At 40.2% G+C, this 21,096-nt stretch overlaps 1 protein-coding gene across 5 annotated transcripts; it reads right to left on the bottom strand.

Moving 5' to 3' along the window:
- Positions 1 to 817: 817 nt before the first annotated feature.
- On the bottom strand, positions 818 to 20,466 carry PHF10 (PHD finger protein 10). Of its 5 annotated transcripts, none has more exons than XM_055713563.1 (12): positions 19,681 to 20,466; positions 16,858 to 16,964; positions 16,168 to 16,298; positions 15,305 to 15,382; positions 13,666 to 13,799; positions 13,400 to 13,549; positions 12,084 to 12,193; positions 10,399 to 10,552; positions 7,831 to 7,986; positions 2,925 to 3,033; positions 2,451 to 2,639; positions 818 to 1,040 (listed from the first exon to the last, which is right to left on the bottom strand). In XM_055713563.1, exons 1-12 carry the CDS (start codon positions 20,299 to 20,301, stop codon positions 955 to 957), a joined length of 2,025 nt encoding a protein of 674 aa, XP_055569538.1. In that variant the 5' UTR covers positions 20,302 to 20,466; the 3' UTR covers positions 818 to 954. The 5 variants fall into 5 exon arrangements, with proteins under 5 accessions (XP_055569538.1, XP_055569539.1, XP_055569537.1 ...); XM_055713564.1 differs by having other exon boundaries at positions 15,305 to 15,388; positions 16,168 to 16,292; positions 19,681 to 20,443; XM_055713562.1 differs by having other exon boundaries at positions 15,305 to 15,388; positions 19,681 to 20,425.
- Positions 20,467 to 21,096: the final 630 nt, after the last annotated feature.

The following is a 21,096-nucleotide window of genomic DNA, read 5'->3' as shown; positions in this document are numbered from 1 at the left end:
TGCCCACTCTCAGTTTAGAGCATATTTTAAAATAAAATCTGCTTCTTTTCTGAGCAAGTATCTCCGGTAAGACTAATTGGCAATGGTTTCTGAGTGTATTCAGGTTGAGGAGCCTAGGGTGTACAATGGAAAAACCAATCAATCACCTAAGGGGATAGATCACCTACATTTTGACTGCTTGTGCTCTAAATCACGTCAACTATCAGTCAGAGGTCTGGCCAGTCACTCATCACCTCTGCATATCCATGACATGAATAGTGTTACTTCTTCACTGTTACGGTGGGGAGAGTAAGCCTTCAGCTGTTGTTACTTGTCAATACGACATTCTTGTTCCTTCATAAAAGCAACATAGCATACAGTATCCTGAAATTGAGAGGTGTTTTCTTACACCTTCCTTTATAGCCTTCGGTGATTTTGTTGTTGTCGTTGTTACATTTTTATGATTAAGTCATTAGCTTGCAAAGAAAGTTTCCACTGAAAAGAATTTGTAGTACATGGTAAGAAGGTCAAGTCATGCCCGCTCTTCCTTGAAAGTTAGTTTTTCCAGGAGTACGTTTTGCTTTAGTTGAGTCTTTCAAAATAACCAGTTGCTATGCAAATAGTGTGTATTTAAATGGCTCTGTAATTTTCTTTTCACAGAGCTTACTGATGAGTGCACTGAAATAAATAAGTGCATTACTGTAATTTTATACGAACTGTGCATGTACAATTTAAATTCCATTACTGAAAGCCTTCTCATTTTGAGTGGCAATTTGGCTTGTCTGTCTCTATCTAGACATCTGACAGGACATCATTAGTGACTTGTATCACAAAAAAATCATTATATAGACAAAATTAAAAGTTTATTTGGTAAAAAGTGGTATTGTTCCTCTTAAGAGTGGTTGGTTAAATAGCACCAAAGTATCACTTCAGTTTGTGCAGTTAAGTTTTTGGACAGCAAATTTTTGGGGGGGGTTAGCCCTCCTTGCTGTTTTTCCCCCTTCTTCCTCCTCTTCTGGGTACGGGAGGGTCTTTCTGACAACAATCACAAATCCAGCGACCTAAGAAAAGAAAGTTATCAATTATTGGGAAACTTTGTTACTCAGTCACCTAGTTACGCACCTTTTACCATTCTGATAGGTGCTCATCTATCTGCAATACTTCCTTTAATGTAAACCACCAGTGCTTTTATTTAAAACGTAAGCATCTTTTCTAAAAGGTACAAAAAGCAGCATGTAAAATTCACCCTCCCTTGCGGGCTGATTACGCGCAACACCTGGCTACACTGATCTCTATGGACCCCAAGAGGTGCCAGCACTGCTAAGGAGGTGGCTGACAAACTAACGCTTGAGTTTGAAAGTTTTATTTTCATGTGAATGACCATGGTGTGAGGTTAAAGACACTTCCCCAGAGCAGAAATGAACAGCAGCTGGGGGAATGTTGCTCTTCTACCTCAGGTGTGGGGTCCCGTTCCCCAAACCAGTGCTTGTTATTTCAGCACAGCACAAACTGCTGGCAGAGTTTCATGACCAGACCTCATATGAAAGCTCGCTTGCTAAGGGAACAATAAAGGGTTGAGCAAAGAGCAGAAGCATTTAACTGTTTGTATTACAACAGCTGGAATCATAAAAGGCTGCTTCGGTAATTTTAAAGTTTTGTAGGTGAATAGTCTATTACGTTTAGATTCTGTCCTTAGGTCAGCCTGAAAGTTAAATCAGCCACAGGACCCGTACAGAAGTGACAGCTAGTGCCAGGGCTTCCCAAAATGGGAATATGCAGTACTGTAGTTACAAGGAATACTGTCACTGCAGAACTGGCAGTTGCTGAACACTTACTCATGAACTACCTTACCATGGACTTAGTATTACGTGAAAAGCAAGTACTAGTACTACCAGTAATTTTCTTTACATTGCCTTGAGTTGGCCAGGTGATAGGAGTGACCAGGTAAAGTAAAGGTACATGCTGCCTGACATCACGTCCAGCTTTGATGTGTAAGAAAAAAATGGGAAGGAAGGGTGCTTACAAACATAAAATTGAGCATAGCTTTTAGTTTAGAAACTGAAATAACAGCACAAATGCTTTATTAATGCGAAAGCTGTACGCCAGCAGTATGCAGCAATACAGCCTCTTCACAGGTTTATTTTACGAAGAGGTCATTTTTCTCAGTATTTTGTGGATACGGAAAGAAACCCTGAGTTCTGAAAGTCTGTTCAGATTCGGTTGTAAAAGTCAATTATATTTCCTATACAGAAGTTGCCAAGTTAAACCGCCCAACCAAATATACAGAAATAAAGCTTATTAAGAAAAAATTGGGTCCTACAGTGTGAATGCTTTTCTACAGTATTACTTACTTCTACCCTTCACGCTTCTTTTAAACTATTCTTTCAAAAGCAATGAGTAATTAATTCTGACAGAGAAAGCCCAGGATTCAGAGGAGGTGGGAGAGGAACAATTAATTCTTACTTTATTACCTGAAGGGATAGCGTCAAGCCCCACACAAAAAGTGTGATAACCACGGTCACATACATCACAGAACATCATTTCTTCTTCATGGTGAGGCTGCCCGCATATAATGCATGTTTTACACTCCATACATTGCCAAGGATAAGTCTTAATCATAGCAACAAGCTCCGGGGTCATATCAAGGCAAGAAGGGTGGCCTAGATTAAAACCAATATTATTACTTTTATGTCTGAAATGAAATATAAAATTAGTTAAGACTGTTTGCTTTTACAGAAGCTGAAGCTTAGCTCACCTCCTGGTGAGGTCCCACAGGGTACTGAATGTGCTAGTACATGTCACATTAAATGGAGGTGGAGTCTTAACGAAGGACAGAAAGGGCAACCAAACAGTTGGTACATATGTGTAGTACACTAAATATTTTCACAAAAAGATCCGTCAAACAAACTCCTTTAGGAATCCGCTTAGTGTATGCAGATACTTACCACTGTTGTCACACTGGGAGCAATGTATAAGAGCTTCAGCTTTTCCTTTCTTGTTGGACTCCTTACCCTTCAGACAAATTCCACATATAGCATTTGGAATGACCTTTGGCTGGAAGGGTAGAAGAGGGCTATAAATTCATTCCAGAAGAATTTACAGATTTAACAGGAAATGTCATTTATCTCCTTAACTCTTAAAATGAATGAACTATCTGTTAAGATGTGTGACCGTTAAAACGTATGGCAGTAACTGACAAGCAGCAGCATTGAAAAATATCGTAGATTAACTACGTAAATTTTTGTGTTTGGCACACACAGCGAGTTCTACGTGAACTGAATTGGAGCAAAAGCATCTACTTGCCTCCTCCTGTTAATTCATCAGCTAATATTCTTCTCAATGTATATTAAATGTGACATAAAATGAAAAACTTTAGTAACTTTTTTCCAGCATAGAATACTTCTTTATGAATCTCCATGCGGATTTCCTGTTTATGGAGCAAATGAAATAAAATTTTCCATTTGCATTGTATTTCTTCCTAAACAGTGAAAATTAATTACAAAAGCAATAAACTTGATTTTTCTATCTTTAGTTCCAAAATATCTGGTTAGTTATGCTGTACACAGCTGTCTCTTTTACCATTCTTTCTTGTATCCAGTCATGTTCACTGTAAGAAACACAGCCTTGCACTTAACTCTAGTTTTACATACATAATGTAAGTGATCCTCTGGAGTGTATTGGGGTCCATGAGATCCATTTAAAAGGTAAGAGAAAACAGCAGGCTGTTACCGCGAGTAACGGTGTGTTTGTATTCTGTGTCCCAACCCAAGAGATACACTGACAGAGGTTTATCCCAATGAGGACCAAAGAAGTAAGGAACTACAAATTTCAGACAGATTTCAGTTACTATATTGTTGAGCTTTGACCACTGCATAATGAGATCCATGAGAAACGCAGTTTAAAATTCATATAGTACTCACTGATGTTAAATCGACTAGTGCCAGAGGGTTTTTATAAAAAAAAAGAATTGCTGCAAATAGGCAGCTAGCAGAGCGAGTTCAAGGCATATACTGTTTTCTAAAGAACTAAACAGCTTGTTTGCAAGCAAGAAGAGTCCCAGTCAACTCCCACCAGTGGGGAAAAGAACGAAGTTTAATTTTAAAATACATTTTAAAAGTGAAAACAGAACTCTCTTTCTACATACATATATATAAACTGCATAAAAGTTGTACTGCAAAAGATCTTGGGAATTATCTAAGTGTGTCTATTTCCTCATTTTTTTTTCGCACCTAGAAAGGTATCTTGATTCATTTTTAGAGTAGTCAGGACGCAGTGCTTTAAGTTTTCTTAAAGTTTTCAAACTGCTTCTTAAATTAAAATATGGCTACAGTCTGCTTCAAATTCTCTGGTCTAAAGAGTTTTAGTTGAGAAAACAAAACACCATACCAGATATTTATAGGTAACTTCCTTCAAAAGATGACAGAGGCATTCATACAGACTTTTTTTTGCTTATTTATTATAAAAAAGCAGAGTCAACCTGTTTTATACATAAATATAATAAAACAATAAAATAAGTCTAACATTCACAAACATCTCTACAAAATAATAAATATAATGGAAGCAAAACCACACAAACTCCTTTACTGTTAACTATACTATGTGTCCTACATGTATACCTTTATACCCTGCTCCTCCCAACAAAAGTGGCACATGCTTAAACCTCGTCAGTGTTGCAGCATTTACCCTTCCATTGTTTAGGCTACTTTCTATTATTTTTTTTTCTTACTGTGTTTTTATCTATTTCTAACTAAACCAAGCCTTTCTAGAATAGCATGTGCACTTTTCTAATCAGACTTCTAGTTTGTTATAGGTTTGTATTTTACAGCCTTTAATATACAGCAGCATACTCCCCGGTACTCCAGCAAGAAAACTCAAGTGAGCTGCTTTTCGGTCGCTGTACCTGCGTTAGGGTATGTGCAGTTAACACTCTGATACACATAACTCTAAAGTTAGACACTGATACAGATGCATTTATTAAAAACGCTCCATCTAGTCTTACTTCACTAAATTCTGTTCATTAAAAATCGTGCATGTTGGGGGGTGAGAATCACAGCCTATTACTAATAAAGTTCCAACAGTATGGAAGTATTTTTACAAAAATAATTAAAAAAAAAAAGCAAGACTATTCACATTTCAAATCAGTTCAAGTTCTACCACCGTAAATGGCTTTTAGAAATGCTATGAAAAAAGTCTATCAAATCCAAATGGGAAGTCACAATATCCCATCTGATTATAGAGTCAATTTTGCTTTCTACATCCTCATCTTATTGGTATGAGAAAGGGAGAGAAAATGAATGCAGAGTCAGAACGATGACGCCCTGCTCCGTAAGTTTTCACTTCCATGCTGCTGTGCTGCAGCTCACAAAGCAAGCATTCCAACTACACCTTTTTATAAGGTCCTATTCCGAATGCAAAGCGTTCCATTTTTATACACAGTGACCCGAAACAGAAGTGTTGTAAAATACAGTTTCTCAATACATTTCAGTTTTATGTGCAAAAGATCTCCTGTACTTTTAACAGTACCCTGTGTGTGCAATTGTCGTAGCCAGTCCTGCAGCAACACAGACTCACTACTTGTAACATGACAAAAATGTAGAACACACGCTAACCGTTCTTTGTTAAAGAACTGACAATAAAAATGGCTCCATATAAAATACATTATTTCTTTTACTTAAAAATAACTCAGTGGAAATGTGTGAATCCTCTAATACTCATCGTGTGGCTGTAACTATACATTTGCATGTCAATGCCATAGTAATTATCCTTCAATTTTAACTACATGTAACCAAAAGATTACTGCCCTACAAAAATAGTCAGATATTAGAGAACAATACAGAACAAAAGTATTACAAAGATTTAGAATTCACAGGGACAACATTTTAAACCAGTTAAGCCTTCAGCTCAAAGTGCCTTAACGTTTAGGCACATATGGTATATATCATTATCTGGGTTTTTTATAGACTAACAAACAAGAATCGTTCTGTCTTACCAGTTAAAACAGCTCACGTAATTGGGTTTACTGAAAGCGTTTAAACGTTCCCACAAACAAGAAAGCCAATCCTCTCACCCTCCCAACACAACATCACCACCTTTGACTTATCAACAGCCTGATGGCTGATGCAGGCAGGACATGCTGACATTGCCGAGATGTGGCACTGCAAGTTTACAGTAACACCTTGTTACTAACAACATCGGTGGTTTTGAACCAGTAAGTAATTGCTACAGGAAACCATTTTCAAAATGCAATGCTGCATACCATCGTTACTCTTCTACAATTAGAAGTTCAGAACCTTGCAGAAAGTTCTGCCCTTCAGTTCTCTCTCTATGCACTCATAAGGCCATTACACAGATTGGACTAATAATCACTCCGGCATTCCCAGCTAAGTGAAACTTCTGTAAACCAGTGGCACACAATCTCTAATGTCAAGTCAAATGAAGCTAAAAAAAAAACCTCAAGTTCTATCTTTGGATTTCATGTTCATGGGAATATTGGTATACATTTGGTGTCTACAACAATTTGTAAAGTTACATATAAAAAAATATACATATGGTACCACAGTCTAAATCTCCATAGTTTGCATATTTCTTAGTAAGTTCCTGAAAAGAGAAAACGCAACTGGAGCTTGCTGTATGTTATGAACTTGTACAGATACTGTATGTAGAGAAAATTCACCAAAGCTGTCCAATTCTTGCTGGAAATTAGCTTAACATAAGTTATGGTTGATTTACTATTAACTTGGTAAATACAGATAGTAAATATTTATGAATATAAAATGCAAGCCATCGACAGCTCACTTGCTGAGACAGTTTCTCAGTATGTATGATCTTGTCATTGACAAAAGTGTTTCTTTTTCTATAACCTCTCCTAACAAGCATTCTTGATTGCTAAATACTAAACACTATCTTAATGTAGTGTTTTCCTTCCTTACAGGTCTATTCCTGCTCCCATGTAAGTCAATGGAAAATTCTCATTCCTTTCAGTGGAACAGGACTAGGCAGTAACGTGCTTTAAAAGTGTTACATTATATTCACATCCTCTCTTAGTATGCAGAATAATAACCACATATAAATAATGCATGTCAATTACCATTTCTCCTGAAAAGTATTTTTCTCTTAATCTTATTTTCATCTTCATTTTTGAAATTATTATACAGTAATACTGAAGATTTGGGTCTTAGGTTTGGCAATCACTGCTCGACAGCTGATATGTCTTAACAACCTCCCCAAGTTTTTGGCTTGGATAAAACCATATTGCCCACAAATGTTTCTACACAGTACGAGCTACATAAAAAGCTGTTTTCCATATACTGTTAAAGTGGTTATGTAGTGTTGCCTATACAACTGTAGTAAGCTTCTTGCCTTCCATCCTGTACGTCGTAACATCTCAGGATGAAAGTCTGTGCTCAAAATGAACATCGTAACAATATGTTCAGCCACGTAGCTGCACTTTACAGCACGGATCTCTTGGTATGCTGCCACACCAAATAGCAGAAAAAGCAGTAATGGATAATGAATGCTAGTTTTGAACTGGCAAGTAATTCTGACTGCTATGTTAAGGCAGACAGACAGGTGTACAGTTCCAATGATAAATCCACAGCAGATTTTTTACAGCGTTACTACCTGGGAATCTGAGAAGTTGACAGAAACAGAGGCCACTGTATAGCTAGGGTAAAGGAAAACCCCACATGAAATAAAAGCAAAAAGGAAGTAAGGAAGCAAACAGATGGAGCACACAACAGGAGAGCAGCTAGTGAAGTACAGCGAGCAGAAGTCCCATATTACTGAAAAAACAAATATTTCAGGGAGAGGCTGGTCAGTAAAGAAGTTCAGTCAGGGGCTTTTTTCTTCTACCTTGTACCCAGGAACTGACTTGGATAATACAGAACGTTTGGAACCATCTTTTCTTGGTGTAGCACTTTTGTCTCTTGTTTTTTGTCTTCCCTGAAAAGAATCCTCCTGGTTGTCTGTGGCGCAATCACCTTCAGATACATTGCCAGACGAATTGTCCTATAATAAAAATATCATAGCTATATTTTTTATTTTTTGGATAGACAGACAAGTCTTTCCTATGCCCCTGAGAGCCAACTAAGGTAAGAGAAGGATACATCTTTCCTTCTGCAAAAGCATGGGGTACAGCACAATCTAGAACACTTTTGCTCATAACCTTCATGAACTACTTTTTCTCATGCTAAGAGACTGGCATCAGCAGCAGCAGTCATGTTTTCCAGTTCATCTTGATACCAGGGTGGGAAGCACAACACTGCAATTCTTTGAACCATTTTCCTTTAAAATTTAGCAAGAAATCCACTATACGCAAGATACTGTTTAAGAAGTAAAGGGCCAGCAAAAGTTAAAAATGCCCTTGCCATGCATTTGAAGTGTACCACCAAATAGCACTGCCTTGAATTAATAAACATGTGAAGTTATTTTCTGCCACCCTCATCTACTATTTTCACCAGGAGCAATCGAAATACTTAATTTGGATTGCAGCAGCAGAATGCCATCAAAGGCAACACACGCTTCAATATTTAATACAGAACCAAACAACAGAATTTACGCTGCAGTTAAAGCTTTTTTTTTTTTTTTTGAGGAATGAGGAGGCAAGAAAGAGGGCAAGAGGTTCAAAGAGGGTGAGAGACCAATGTAAGCATAATTAAGAACAGGAGCACAAGCTTTTTCTCAGAAAAGTGTTAATAAAGGCCTCCAAAAAGCTCCAGAAGAAAGCAATATGATTAATCACATTTATTATAATAAAAACCAGAAGGCCAAGTAACAATAGAGCCCTACAGTAAAAGGCACTCTGTACAAACATCACAGTAATGAGCCTATGCCCCAGAGCCTAAAATTAAACCAGACAAAACAGACACAGGGCAAAGGGAGGAGTGTAAAAGCAAAGCACACTATGTGGCAATAAGAAATTGTATGTTTCACCATTATTTTAGGGGAAGGATTATTTAGGACAGGCCCATTAAAACACTACAGAACAGGAAAATTGCTACCTGACTCCAACAACAGGGAGGGTGAAAAAGCAAAAGCTTAAAGCACATTGTAGGACTCACCAGGGAGATTTGACAAATGGTAGGTAGCCCAAAACTCAGGAAGAGAGTCCTGACAACTGCGCACCTCTGTGTTCAACATGTATTTTTCCTGAACAATACACCCCAATGACTAGAAAAGGACCCCTGTTCCTATAGACAAACCCACTTCACAGGAATCCCATTTTAAATTTTCCCTACACTTTTCCAACACAAGGACATTTCCCTTCTGCATTCTGTCACCAAAAAGACTTCTGAATTTCTGTAAAAAAGAAAGGATAGTCTCCTCAGTCCCATTACTTTTCTTTATCTTTAAAGGGAATAGATGTCAGTGGAAAAGGGAACTGGGAAGAAACAGTTAAAGACTAACTGTAAACAAGCTGGAGTGTGATTAAGTCAAAATTTTGAGCTGATATTTAGCATGCTAAGTTTATATGATTTCTTTTTCTCCAAAAAAATGCAAGCAGAAAGGGTGTATTAACAGCTATCCCTCCCTTATTAACCTAAAAGCTGACCCCTTCCTTTCTTCTTCATTTATGAGTATCTTATGAATATTCAAACAAAATAAACATTTATATGAAGCTTTAGCATTATAGGTATCCACCATCTAACATCTTCATCAGTTGAACTAGAAACTGTTAAAAGCACCTGTGATTTTACATTCTATTTCTCTTAAAGTTAGGATTAAACTTCTGGAAAGTGGTTGTCACCAACATACTAACTACAACAATATACCAGCAGTTCAGCTGTAGTCAGACAGCTCATCTGAAGTTCAGCTGATTTTGAGCATCTAAAATGCTATCAAGGTAGGCATGCAAAAGTTTCCCTTAACTTCCAGTAACAGAACATAAACATCTTTTAAAAGATGTATTTTAAAGTAAAAACCCAGTGCTTTTTACCTTCTCTTTACATCGGAATAAAATAACTGTTTCTGTATCAAGTACCTCCTGCTTCTATGTCGCAAGAAGAAAAAGTTGTAAGGCTATCAACACCTTTCTTTGCTTTGTGACAGATTCTGTGGGACTTAAAGAGCAAAATATGCTGTGACCTGAACTACAGTGTTCATTCCCCTCAGAAATGCTACCAACTTCCCCTTGGGAAAAAGGCATAACAAAGAGCTGTGGTTGGGAAGATTCTTCAAAATGTCTTTAAAAAGAAGGAAGAAAGGGCCTAAAATTTCAAATATTTGTTCAATTTACTTTAAAAATGGAGCAAAATGGAAAGCTGGAGAGAAAGGTTATAAAATAGAAGTATTAAAAAAAGGGAGTACACTTTTTAGTTTATGATTCTCGTTCATTTTGTGAATGTTAAAGAAACTACTGAAACCAACAAAAGTGAAGGGAAAGGATCTTTTTGTCTTTGAAATACTTTCAATTTGTCTCACCGAATTGCCTTTGGTTTTCCGTTTTTCATCACCTCGCCCTTCCTCTGCATCATCTGAATCTCCATCACTGTCTAACGCAGGCAGCTCTGGATCCAAAGGAGGTTCGTAAAGAGCTGTATTTAATGGCAAGTAACGAAGTTCATCTGGAGAGTATCTAAAATTAAAATAAATAATTTAATGTTTATGCATAAAGTCACACAGCATACCAGGACTTCAATGAGAAAGAGTAAGAAAAGCTGCTTTTTTTTTTTCCCCCGGAAAAGCACATAAAAACACGCAGTTCTGAAAACACAGAAAACATACTAATTTCTCCTACCAAATGTGATACCATCTAGTACTTGTCTCCATTGTATGGTGAATATTCATGGAACACAGGAAGAATATATTTGCAATGTTCCAAACCTACATAATCATAAGAGGCCATGGAACCCCTAAAAATTTTTTAGCCAATCCACGTTACTATGCCCAGTGGACTACACACTTCATTAGTGAATGTACAGTGCTCCCAAAGCATGCGCAGAACAATTCTAACCCAGGGCACGCAAACAGCTAGGGTCCAAAGCGAAGAAAGTAAAGAATATAGCTATGTTTTACGTTCTTTGGTTACTGAAGGAGAACATAAAATGTGTATAAAAATATAATTCAGAAGAATGTGAAGATCTAATCACATTGCTTATAGCCAGATACGACTTAACATGTGTATCTACCCACCCCCCCTTTTTTTTTACCTTAAATACTAAGAAAAAAGTGAAAGTCCTCTTACTATTAAGGATGAACACTGTAAGGAATAGGGTATTATTTTGATGCATATTTTGAAATGCTGTGTCCTTCATTAAGGACAAGCAGTTTCACTTGCAGCTTATAACTGCAAAATACACAAGGTATCTAGTATTTTTAATTAAATTACTTTATTAAAGTTAAAGTCCTTCAAGGATGTCCTGTAACATGCAAATTTGGAGTGGGCTGTTTGCACACAGACTGGAATGAGCAAGGCATATGCAAATAAAGAGCTTCTCTAAAGAAAACTGTATATATACAGGATGAGTACCATCCCTGTTGGTAGGGGTAAGGACTTAGCTAACAATTTTCAAATCACTACGTATTTGTCAAATGGGAGAACGCTACTGGTAAAGTCTTAAATTTGTGTAGACAGTCAATACACATTTTTCATGAAATATGACTATCCAACTAGCAATACCTTTCCCTCTCACTTCTAAAACCAACACTAAACTTAGCCCACAAGACAAAACTATTTTTTTTTTAATTAAAAACTTTCTACAAATTTTTAAAAGGGCAGCAACACCATTAACACAGAAAACGTGATCACAAGCCAGCATTACAACATTTTAATATAGCAACATTAACCTTAGCACACATGCAGAGGCAGATTAGTAAACACATGAGGGTAGCAGGAGTGAAATCAATGTCTCCTTTTACCACAGTAAATATCTGAGCAGGCCAAATCTCAGGCACTGTGATACGTCAGTGGAGACAGTACTCTTGCAGCCAGTACCGTTTTGTTGACAAAAGCTGTCATGCTCTGCAGCTATTAGACTACCAAGTGTCTCACACATTAAATTAATTCAAAACCTTACAGTTAATACACTGAAATGTTTTCTATCTGCTAGATGTAGAGAAAATAGATCAGTGCAAGAGAGTCGGCAGTTAGGATGCTTTTAAAATACCTTTTGTAGTACTCCTGGAACTGGCCGGGTATGAGAGCCACTGGATAAGGACTAACCTTTGTTCTCTCTGTAGGTAAGATTTTGTATTTTCCTTGAGGCACCTGGATAATCTGTATTGTTTAATACAAAACAATGACGTTCTTCTTTCACATACAAACTTTTGAGCCTTCCTCACCATCTACCCCCTCAAATATTTTTTAACTAACCAGTTTCACTGAGTTGGAACAGCCAATCGGGTTCTCCCATGGGAAATCCAATTCATTAAAATGGTAAGAGATCCCACTCACAAAACAGTATTACTGATTAAGTCCAATCACTAAATACCTAATGAACTGAATGAATATTAGGCAAGACCACTTCTAACAATATATTATTTTAAGTAATGTAAAAATTAAAAGCTAACAACTGAAACAGTAAACAACTTTCGTGACTGGCATCTTTAGCATGAATTATCATCGCTGGTCCATATTGGTAGAGGGTAGCAAGAACATGTCCATCTAATTCTGAAACCAGACTGTACTATAAAGACATGAATTAATAATGTGAATATATGGAAACGAGAAGCTTACATAAAAGCCTTTTTTCCCTTGGAAAAAATGAAACTAATTATCCACTATCTTGTCTTGAACATGGGTCAGTACTAGAAAAATGTAAATTTTCCTTAATAGACTGTCACGTAATGATTTGCATAGAGAAAATTTTTGCTTTTACTGTCTTTACACAAGTAGAACAGTCTTGCTTCAAAATGCCAGCTAATTGGTTTTGGTTTGTTTTTGTTTTTTTTTTTTAATCAGGCACAGGAGCATGAAATGTATCTAATACAATAATAATACAACACCTAAGAAAATCAAGGGCATAACCTTGACAGGCAGCACTCTCTTAGAGGATAGTTTCCTCTTTTACTCTAGGTACTGTTCAGTCAAAATTTTGGAGGTATTCCAAAAAAGAATTAGCCATTTATATGAATAGATACAATAGCAACAGAAGCTTCTTAGTAACCTAAGCATCCCTCTTAGTTTTATACCACTACCAGCAGATTAAAGACATAACAACAAAGTAACACTGAAATTTGTAAAGCTCCCGGAGACAAGTATTTTCAAGTTTAAAAAAAAAAAAGTTTCACATTAAATATATTTGAGATTATTTTTTTAGCAGTATTACCCATTTAACAGCAAAACTTTTCAAGTCCCTACATCACTGAAACAAGACTAATCAAAACCTTTGATAATAAAATAGTTAAAATGGTACCAAAACCAACTTTACTGAAAAGCACGGAGCTACCTACTGATATCGATAAGAAATTTAAATCTGCCTACATGTGTCTGTAAATCAAAATAGGCTCTTCTTTCCTCCATTCGTTCTCGGTTTAAATTGCTGTTGAATTCCGCAGCTTTCTTGGCAGCTTTTTTAATATATTCTGGAACTTTACTGGCTTCTACTTTCTGTGTGTTCTGCTGCTGCATTTGCTGAAAATAAAAAATATTTTATTAATTCACATACATTCCACTATCAGTTTGAGAACAGCCTTTTCTTATACTCCACATGTTACAGATCTGGTTCACTTACAATGCTAGTTACTTACAGAGTACTCTTTATAATGGTCTGTTATTCGCTGACGTTCTTTCTCTTGCAGTATAACAGAATACTCAGCGTGTTTGGCAGGGTATTCTTTAATCATAAGATCAATTACTTCATCGCTACGCAAAGCTGTTAGACCTAAAATAGATAAAAGCAATAATGATGCTATCTGGCAAAACTAACTGTAGGTTATTTATATCCCACAATGATCAAGTTTTTGAGCAGCTAAAGACAACAACCTGCTGTGCACAATAATGCTTCTCTCTCTCTCTCATATAGGAGTGAACTTGTGCCGTTTAGCTTTCAAGGCTGATTGGGAGTTTGCTTCTACCCAAGGAGCCAAGGCTTATTTCTTTCCTTCCTTAGAACTACAGACCCCTTCACATCGACTCAGCCACCTACTAAACTCCCCTGCAAGGCGAAACCTCTGTTCTAAGCGGGATCTGCTCAACTGCTAGTTTCAGTTTCCAGTATTAGTGAAGCATTAGTTTTATTAACTTGCAGAACTTTAACTGAAATTATGAAATTTACATAACCTCTCTATTCAAATCAAGGAAGAAACACAGTGAGGGCAATTCAGAGCAGCAAACTGCACACAGATTCCTGACTCCCAATTAAAGCATGTGATGTTCAGAAGTTAGAATGCCTCAGTTTGCAGCTACAATGCAGAACTCCTCCTTCAAAGGTTCCAACACAACTTACCTCCACTGATTACAAATATAACCTTAAAAGAATAGGGATAGTCAACTCAGCGCACATCTCTACTGGATACATGAGGCAGAATACAGCATTTTGCTTCTATTGATAAAAACTAGATACTGTTCTCTCCCACATATTTAAGTTAAAAAAAATACAAATCAAGAAAGCTGGCAAGTGAGAAATAAAGGTGGTATACCAAAGATTGTTCGTATATAAAATGACACTACATTTTAATGTCATATATAAAATGACATTACATTTACAAATACACAAATTTACACAGACTCACAACATACAGAAAAAAATGTGACAGGCATCATTTAATCTCTAACATGCTCCAAGTCACATGTATTAGCAGAGGGAGGAAAAAATACTTCAAGCTTTTTCCATATAAGTCGCATCATTCCATTTCACATATGTTAAAGTGCTTTAATACACACCCTCCTAACTTCCAACATATTAGCTGAACCATCTAAGTTAACGTGTGTCACAAGTGTTTGCTGAGTTCTAACTAACTCAGAAAAACAAGACTGAATTATTACTTTTTTTATTTGAAAAATGATGGTGTTCTCTATTCTAGAAGGAGAACAAAGTTCTAAAAAGTTAATTTACAATATAGAAGGGATTTTGCCAAGTAATTGGAATAGATCAAAAATTTATGTTTTTATAATAAACCTGGAATACTGATACTTCATGGCGAATTTACACAAAATAATAATAAACCAGTTTTCATCTCAGAACTTACATTTTCAGCTGAGAGTGATGCAATTCTTCTCTACCAAACTGAATCACATTTTCAGCCTGTCATATTTTTTAATAATTTAACAAGAAATCATACAATCACTTAGATTGGAAAAGAACTTTCAGATCATCAAGTCCAACCATTAACCCAACATTGTCAAGTGCACCACTGAAACCATGAATCTAACAATTTGTCTTCTTACCTAGCGTGCACTGAGTCTCTGTGATAACATTTAGTTCTCTGAGGTAGAGTTTCTCCTTGTGAGATAGATCACGTCTTTCTAAATCTCCAAAGAAAACAAGAAAGAGCAATAAAAATGTGTGCAGTTACTCCAGCTCCCCCATAAACAGTGTCAAAGTGTTCTGACAATTTTATTACCAGCCAGTAAAAGTCTGTATTATACTACTATTCCTACAAACACATTAATTTTATAAAATAAATTTAAATTTAACATACACTGTAGGGACATGGTCAATTCTTCTGAGTACCCTGCCTGTAGTTATGATTTACAGAAACAGTGAAGAAATCTGACGTAAGAGCTCAGATGCACAAAACACTATCAGGCACTGAAGGTATACTCCCTTTTAATATGCCTTTTCAAAATAAATTCCACAACAGAAGAACAAGGTTTGACAATCCTGAATAATGAAGGCTCAAATATTAGAACCTCTCCAATTAATTTCTTTAAATGCTTCCAGTGTATAAATGTTTCCACAATTCAGGAAACAGAATATAGAGATACAGGTATATACTAGATCACCAACAAAATACCCCAAAATAAAACCGATGTCAGTTTTCAAAAGGTACTTGCTGATCTAACCCCCAAATCAGACTTGTTTACAGATTTTTACTGGCAATACCAAAAAGTCTTAAATTATTTCAAAAAACATAGGATATATTTTCAATATGCCAGTAACAAAAAGTACAACATACATAATTCAGATCTGCTTTTGCCAGGGTCTTTTTTTTAATCAGTTGGCTCATGCTATAGTCAGACTGATACAGATTACAACCAAACTGTACAAAGACAAAGAGTTTTAGAAGAAAAACTCTAAAAATAAATACCTGGATATTTTCTCTTAAAGGAAGTCACGCCCAAATATTCACTGACTTGCTCTTGAAGCATATAGTATTCGCCTGTTTCATCTGGTGGCCACTTGTATTCTATCAAGTTTTCAGCAGGAAAATAGCTGTATCTAAGAATAAGAACAATGTCAGAACAAATCAAAGAATCCTTAAGAGGGATACTTACATTTCTAGAAATTCAGTAGTTCCTACTTATATGTCAATGAACAACATCTATGAAGTTTGGCTTTAGAACACTTTGTCCTGTAAACCCATTTCAAAGTCACTTTGTCACACCCCACTTTACATGTATTTCTCCAGACCAGTATTTATCAATATGCTGAGGGACAGAACACGAAGAAAGGGATATTCATGATAGTGGACAGCACACTGGGAAAAGTAGAAACTACAGCATTTAAATTCATTCAAAGAATATGCAACATTTTAAAAACATGTGAGATATGCTTCAGATTGTAAATTAGATGCAACAGATTTTGTGTCATTTTAAAATAAAATGTTTTTAAATATGCTGGAAGAAAAAGACAGCTAGTTATTCATAGGACATTCCCTTATTTCAGAAAGATGTATGAAGAATATACTAGCAAAGAAAGAAGAGCTAATACTTAAGCATATCAAACAGTACAGTAAAGCTAGCAATAAGAAAGCAGGAATCATAAAAAATGATATTACCCAAGGTCTTGACTAGAAGTTTCACAGCTGCGAGAACTGTCCCCTGAGCCCATACGTCGTCTTTTGGATGGCTGGCTGCCGTCATTGGAATTTTCTTCTGTGTCATCCTGAAATGAAAATGAAGATAAAATATTAAAAAAGAGAATCCACCAGATAATGCAAAACATCAAAAAATACTGCAAGGCCATCCACAGTTTAAATATACCTAAGTACTGAGTTATTTAATAACACTCTTTACAAATAGCTCATAGGACAGCTTACATAGCAAATTATTCTTTGCTATAAACTAGCTGCATGACACATAGGAGCGCAGAAGGAGAACTGGGTAGTTTCTCACCTGTTGTGTAGGTGGAGCACTGAACAGACAAAAGCTGTGGCTCTGACCATCAAGTTCATTGCTCTTGATGTAAACTACCCAAGGCATCAGCACGGCCAGACAGCTGTAGAGCCAGCAAACTTCCCTCAATGGTGACAGTCAGGGACAAGACTAATTCACTTAATCAGGCTAGCTCTCCAAAGCAAAAGCAAGGGCAAAGCAAAAACATCAAGCCCTTGCTAAAAGCTGATGCTTATAAAATCAAGGAAAATATTACCAAAAGCAACACGGGAGTTTACAGACATACAGTTAAAGTAAAAGGAATGGTACACAGTATATAAAGATATATGATTACAGCAAGTAGCAAAGACTTGTCTTTTGTGGGGAAAAACTGAAGAAAAAATATCTGATGTTGCATTGCAACAGGTGCAGAAGAGAAAAAAGGCATTACAAGGGAGTATTTAGAAGTTAACTTACAGATGGTCACTATTCAGATTTCATGAGATCTATACAAAGCAAGGGAATAAAGGGTAAAGAAGAACAAAACAAAAAAACCAAAGAATTCTGTAAAATCTAGCAGACCAATGATTCAACTGATCTTCTTGCGTTTTTTACTGCTTTATTGTCCAATAATAGTATACAATCAAACTCTCAAAGCATTTAGTGACTAACCTTGCGTGATTATAATTGAGAAACAGAAGGCAGAACTGTTAAAGTGAATCACTGATTGTAACCAGTAGTAGAGCCAAGAACAAGATAGCTCTTTAAGCATGAAAACTGCCGAGTAGCATGAAAGAATCACATTTCATAACTTTGGTGAAAAGTTTAGGAAAGAAGAATTAACCTGTCAGAAATAAAGCCCAATTATACTCACATTATACTTACTTATTACATAATGACAAGAACACTGTTAGGTCTACCTTAGCTAGTGTCTTTCATTCTATTATGTTTTGCATATCAAATCACTTGAAATATCATTTTAAAAGATTCCAGCAAATGAGAATACATTACACTTGTTATGCAACATTTCTCAGCCCTATAATCAAGACAGGCCACAGAGAAAAAGCATGCGTCTCCTGTATTTTTGGTTTATTTCATGTTTTCCCACAATTCTTCACAGGTTTGTTTTTTTTTTCTTTCTTATGGAGGAGCAAGAAGAGCATCTTTCATACAATAACAAAAACTGAAAAATAAATTTAATGAAACTATGCTTACTCAATGCAGCTATACTTAAAGAATCAGGTAAGTAGGCATCTCCACTAGTATTACTAGCAATACTACTTCCCAGTACTGCTGAGAATACCCTGTATAAACTCAACTGAACATACCAAGTAGCAGTCCCCAATCAAAACAATATCACACTGAAGTATTTTGTGACACAGCTGTATCTCATCAGCAGCACATCCCTACATCCCACACAGAACATCAATGCACTCCAAACTTTCTGAACTGCCAGACAAAAACACAAACAGGGCCAACGCCATGCTTCGCTATACCAAAGCTACCAAGAGACTTCAAAACATTTTTAAAAGGGAAGACCTCCATCTGACAGTTGAGAGGAAGTGCCTTGCATCAGCTTCTCCTTTCGCTTCGAAATTTTCTTTTACTAAATCCAGTACTGTCAAAAAATACGAGCACCTATATCACAGGAGAGATAGGCGTCCTCCATCTCCATCTTTTCTTTCTTATTTGCTCAAAACTTCTGCAAATCCAATCACACAGGCTCACAGACTAAACACTCCAGGAAATGAGGCAGTTTGTTGCAAGGACTTCGCAGAGAAAATGAAAACGTTTGCACCGCCATCTAAGACATGCTGTAGTGTACCAAAAATAATAAGTGGGGACAGTCTCGTGGCTCTCTTTACATGGAAAGTTAAACACTGCCAAAAAAAGCCCTCTCTTCCCTTGAAAACGCCTGTTTCTGTTAAACGCCTGTTAGCGCTTAGGAAATGAGGTTACATTACAAACTCCTATCACAGCATCTACGCAACGATCTTTTATTATGCAACGGGAAAGCCTGAATTACGCCTTTCAAAGGCATTTCAAGATACCTTTCAAAAAGTAACTGCCAAGCCCTGGGTGCAGAAACAGCAGCAAGTACCCGGCGCCGCAAGCCCCGGCCGCTGCCGCAGGCACCACCCGCGGGCCTACGCGCAGCAGCCCCGACCGGACCCAAACTTTGCCGGTGCGACGCCGCGGCGCGGCCGGGCAGGCGCGTCAGGACTCCGGGGAAGGAGGACGGGCCCCGGCCACCCCGAGGGACCCCGGACCCCAGCCCCGGACCCGCCCCCCAACTTCGGCCCGCGCCGCGGGCAGGCGCCAAGCCCCCGCCGAGAGGCCGCCCCCGCCGCCCGGCTCCCCCGGGGGCCATCAGCCGAGCCGGGCGGGGGCGGGCATGTCAGGGCGCCCGCGTTGGACGGGGCTGGGCGAGGCCTCCCGCCGAGGCGGCTTGTTGCGCCGCAGCCCCAGGCCGCCGCGCCGGGCCCGCCGCCGCCGCCCGCTCTCACCTTCAAGGACTGGGCGCCGGGCGTGGCCGGGTCGCTGTCGCAGAGGCGCGGGGACAGGACGGCCGCCATGACCGCCGCGGGGGCTGCCGCCGGCTGGGCCAGGAGAAGCGCCGCCGCCGCGCGACCCGGCCTCGCGCCGCGCCCGGCTCCGCCCCCCCTCCCCCTGCGGGGGGTGGCAACGGCCCCTACCGGCCAGCCCGCGCACGAGCGCGGCGGCTCGCGCAGCTCCTGCTCCGCCCCCCTCCGGGCAGCCCGCGGCGACCCCGGCCCGCGCCGCCGGACCGGCACCCGGCCCGCCCCGCCGCCGCCGCCGCGCGGGCCCGCCGCCGGGGCCCCCACGCCGCCGCCTCCGCCGCGCCCGCCGCCGCCGCCGCCGCCGCCTCCTCCCGCCGCCGCTCGGGCGGCCGCGCGGCCCGGCCGCGAGCGCGGAGCCGAGCCGCCTCGGTAGCGCTTGGGCAGCAGCGCGGGGCGGAGGGGCAGCATTCCCCCGCGGTGGTCTGCGCCGAGCGCCGCCGCCGCTGGCCGGCGCGGGAGCTGGCACCCAGCTGGGCTGGGCTGCTCCGCCGCCAGGCTCCCGTCTCCGGGAACGTCAGCCGGGGACGAGCTACGTTTGTGAACCATCAGCCCCCGCAGGAGGGGTGTACGGGGGGCGGGGGGCGCACTCGAGGAGCCGGCACAAGCGCGCTCGCCCCTGCGAGGAGGGCTCTGGAAGCCGGCCCCGCCGCTGCGCGGAAGCGCCGAAGCAGCTGCGCGCCGGGCGCCGCCCGGGGTCGCGTCCCGCTCCCGCCGTTACGGCCGGGGGGAAGGCGGCGCGCGGCCCCTCCCCGGCACGAAAAGACCCTCGTCCCGCCGCCGCCGGGGCGGCGCGCACGCCCGCCCGCTCGCACGCGCGCTGCCGGGCGCCGTGGCCGCGCACGGCCCCGCTCCGGCGAACAAAGCGCCGAGCCGCGCCCCGGCCGCCGCCCGCAGGGGCTCGCCGGGCTGCGGGGCCGCCCCCTGGCCGCAGCGCTGCCCCCCCGGCCCGCAGCCCCGAGCACCGCCACCCCCGCCTGCTGTCTTCGCCCGCGTTTCTTTCCAGCTCTTCGTACAACAGGCGCGGAAACGGCACCCGCGCTCCGTGCCCACGCGCGGCGGCTCCAACAGCTGCGCCCAAGCGCTTCACACATCTGCCGGAGCCGTTCTTCAAAATGCAGTCGCTGCCGTCCCTGCCAGGCACCGACCTGCGATCAATAGCCTCCCCGCTGGCCTCATCGCCCCCCTGCCGCGGCCGACAGAAGCCACTGGACTGAAATGAGCAAACTCGGGCGCCGGCCCGAAGGCAGCTCCATTCCATGCAAGCTGAAGGCCCACAGAAGCTTATGACTGAGCTCACGCTTCGTTCACAGCAAACGATTGGAAATTTGCACAAATTCTTAA

This window comes from Falco cherrug, chromosome 6 (genome assembly GCF_023634085.1).
Source record: "Falco cherrug isolate bFalChe1 chromosome 6, bFalChe1.pri, whole genome shotgun sequence".
NCBI lineage: Eukaryota > Metazoa > Chordata > Aves > Falconiformes > Falconidae > Falco > Falco cherrug.
This window is presented reverse-complemented; position numbering and strand designations above follow the sequence as displayed.

Coding starts and splice junctions, on each gene's coding strand:
- PHF10 (XM_055713562.1), bottom strand. CDS start 20,301: ATGGTTCACAAACGTAGCTCGTCCCCGGCTGACGTTCCCGGAGACGGG. Junction 16,299..16,857: donor ACTTCTAGTCAAGACCTTGG/GTAATATCATTT, acceptor TCTTATTCTTAG/ATACAGCTATTTTCCTGCTG. Junction 12,194..13,399: donor ATTTTGATTTACAGACACAT/GTAGGCAGATTT, acceptor TAAACAATACAG/ATTATCCAGGTGCCTCAAGG.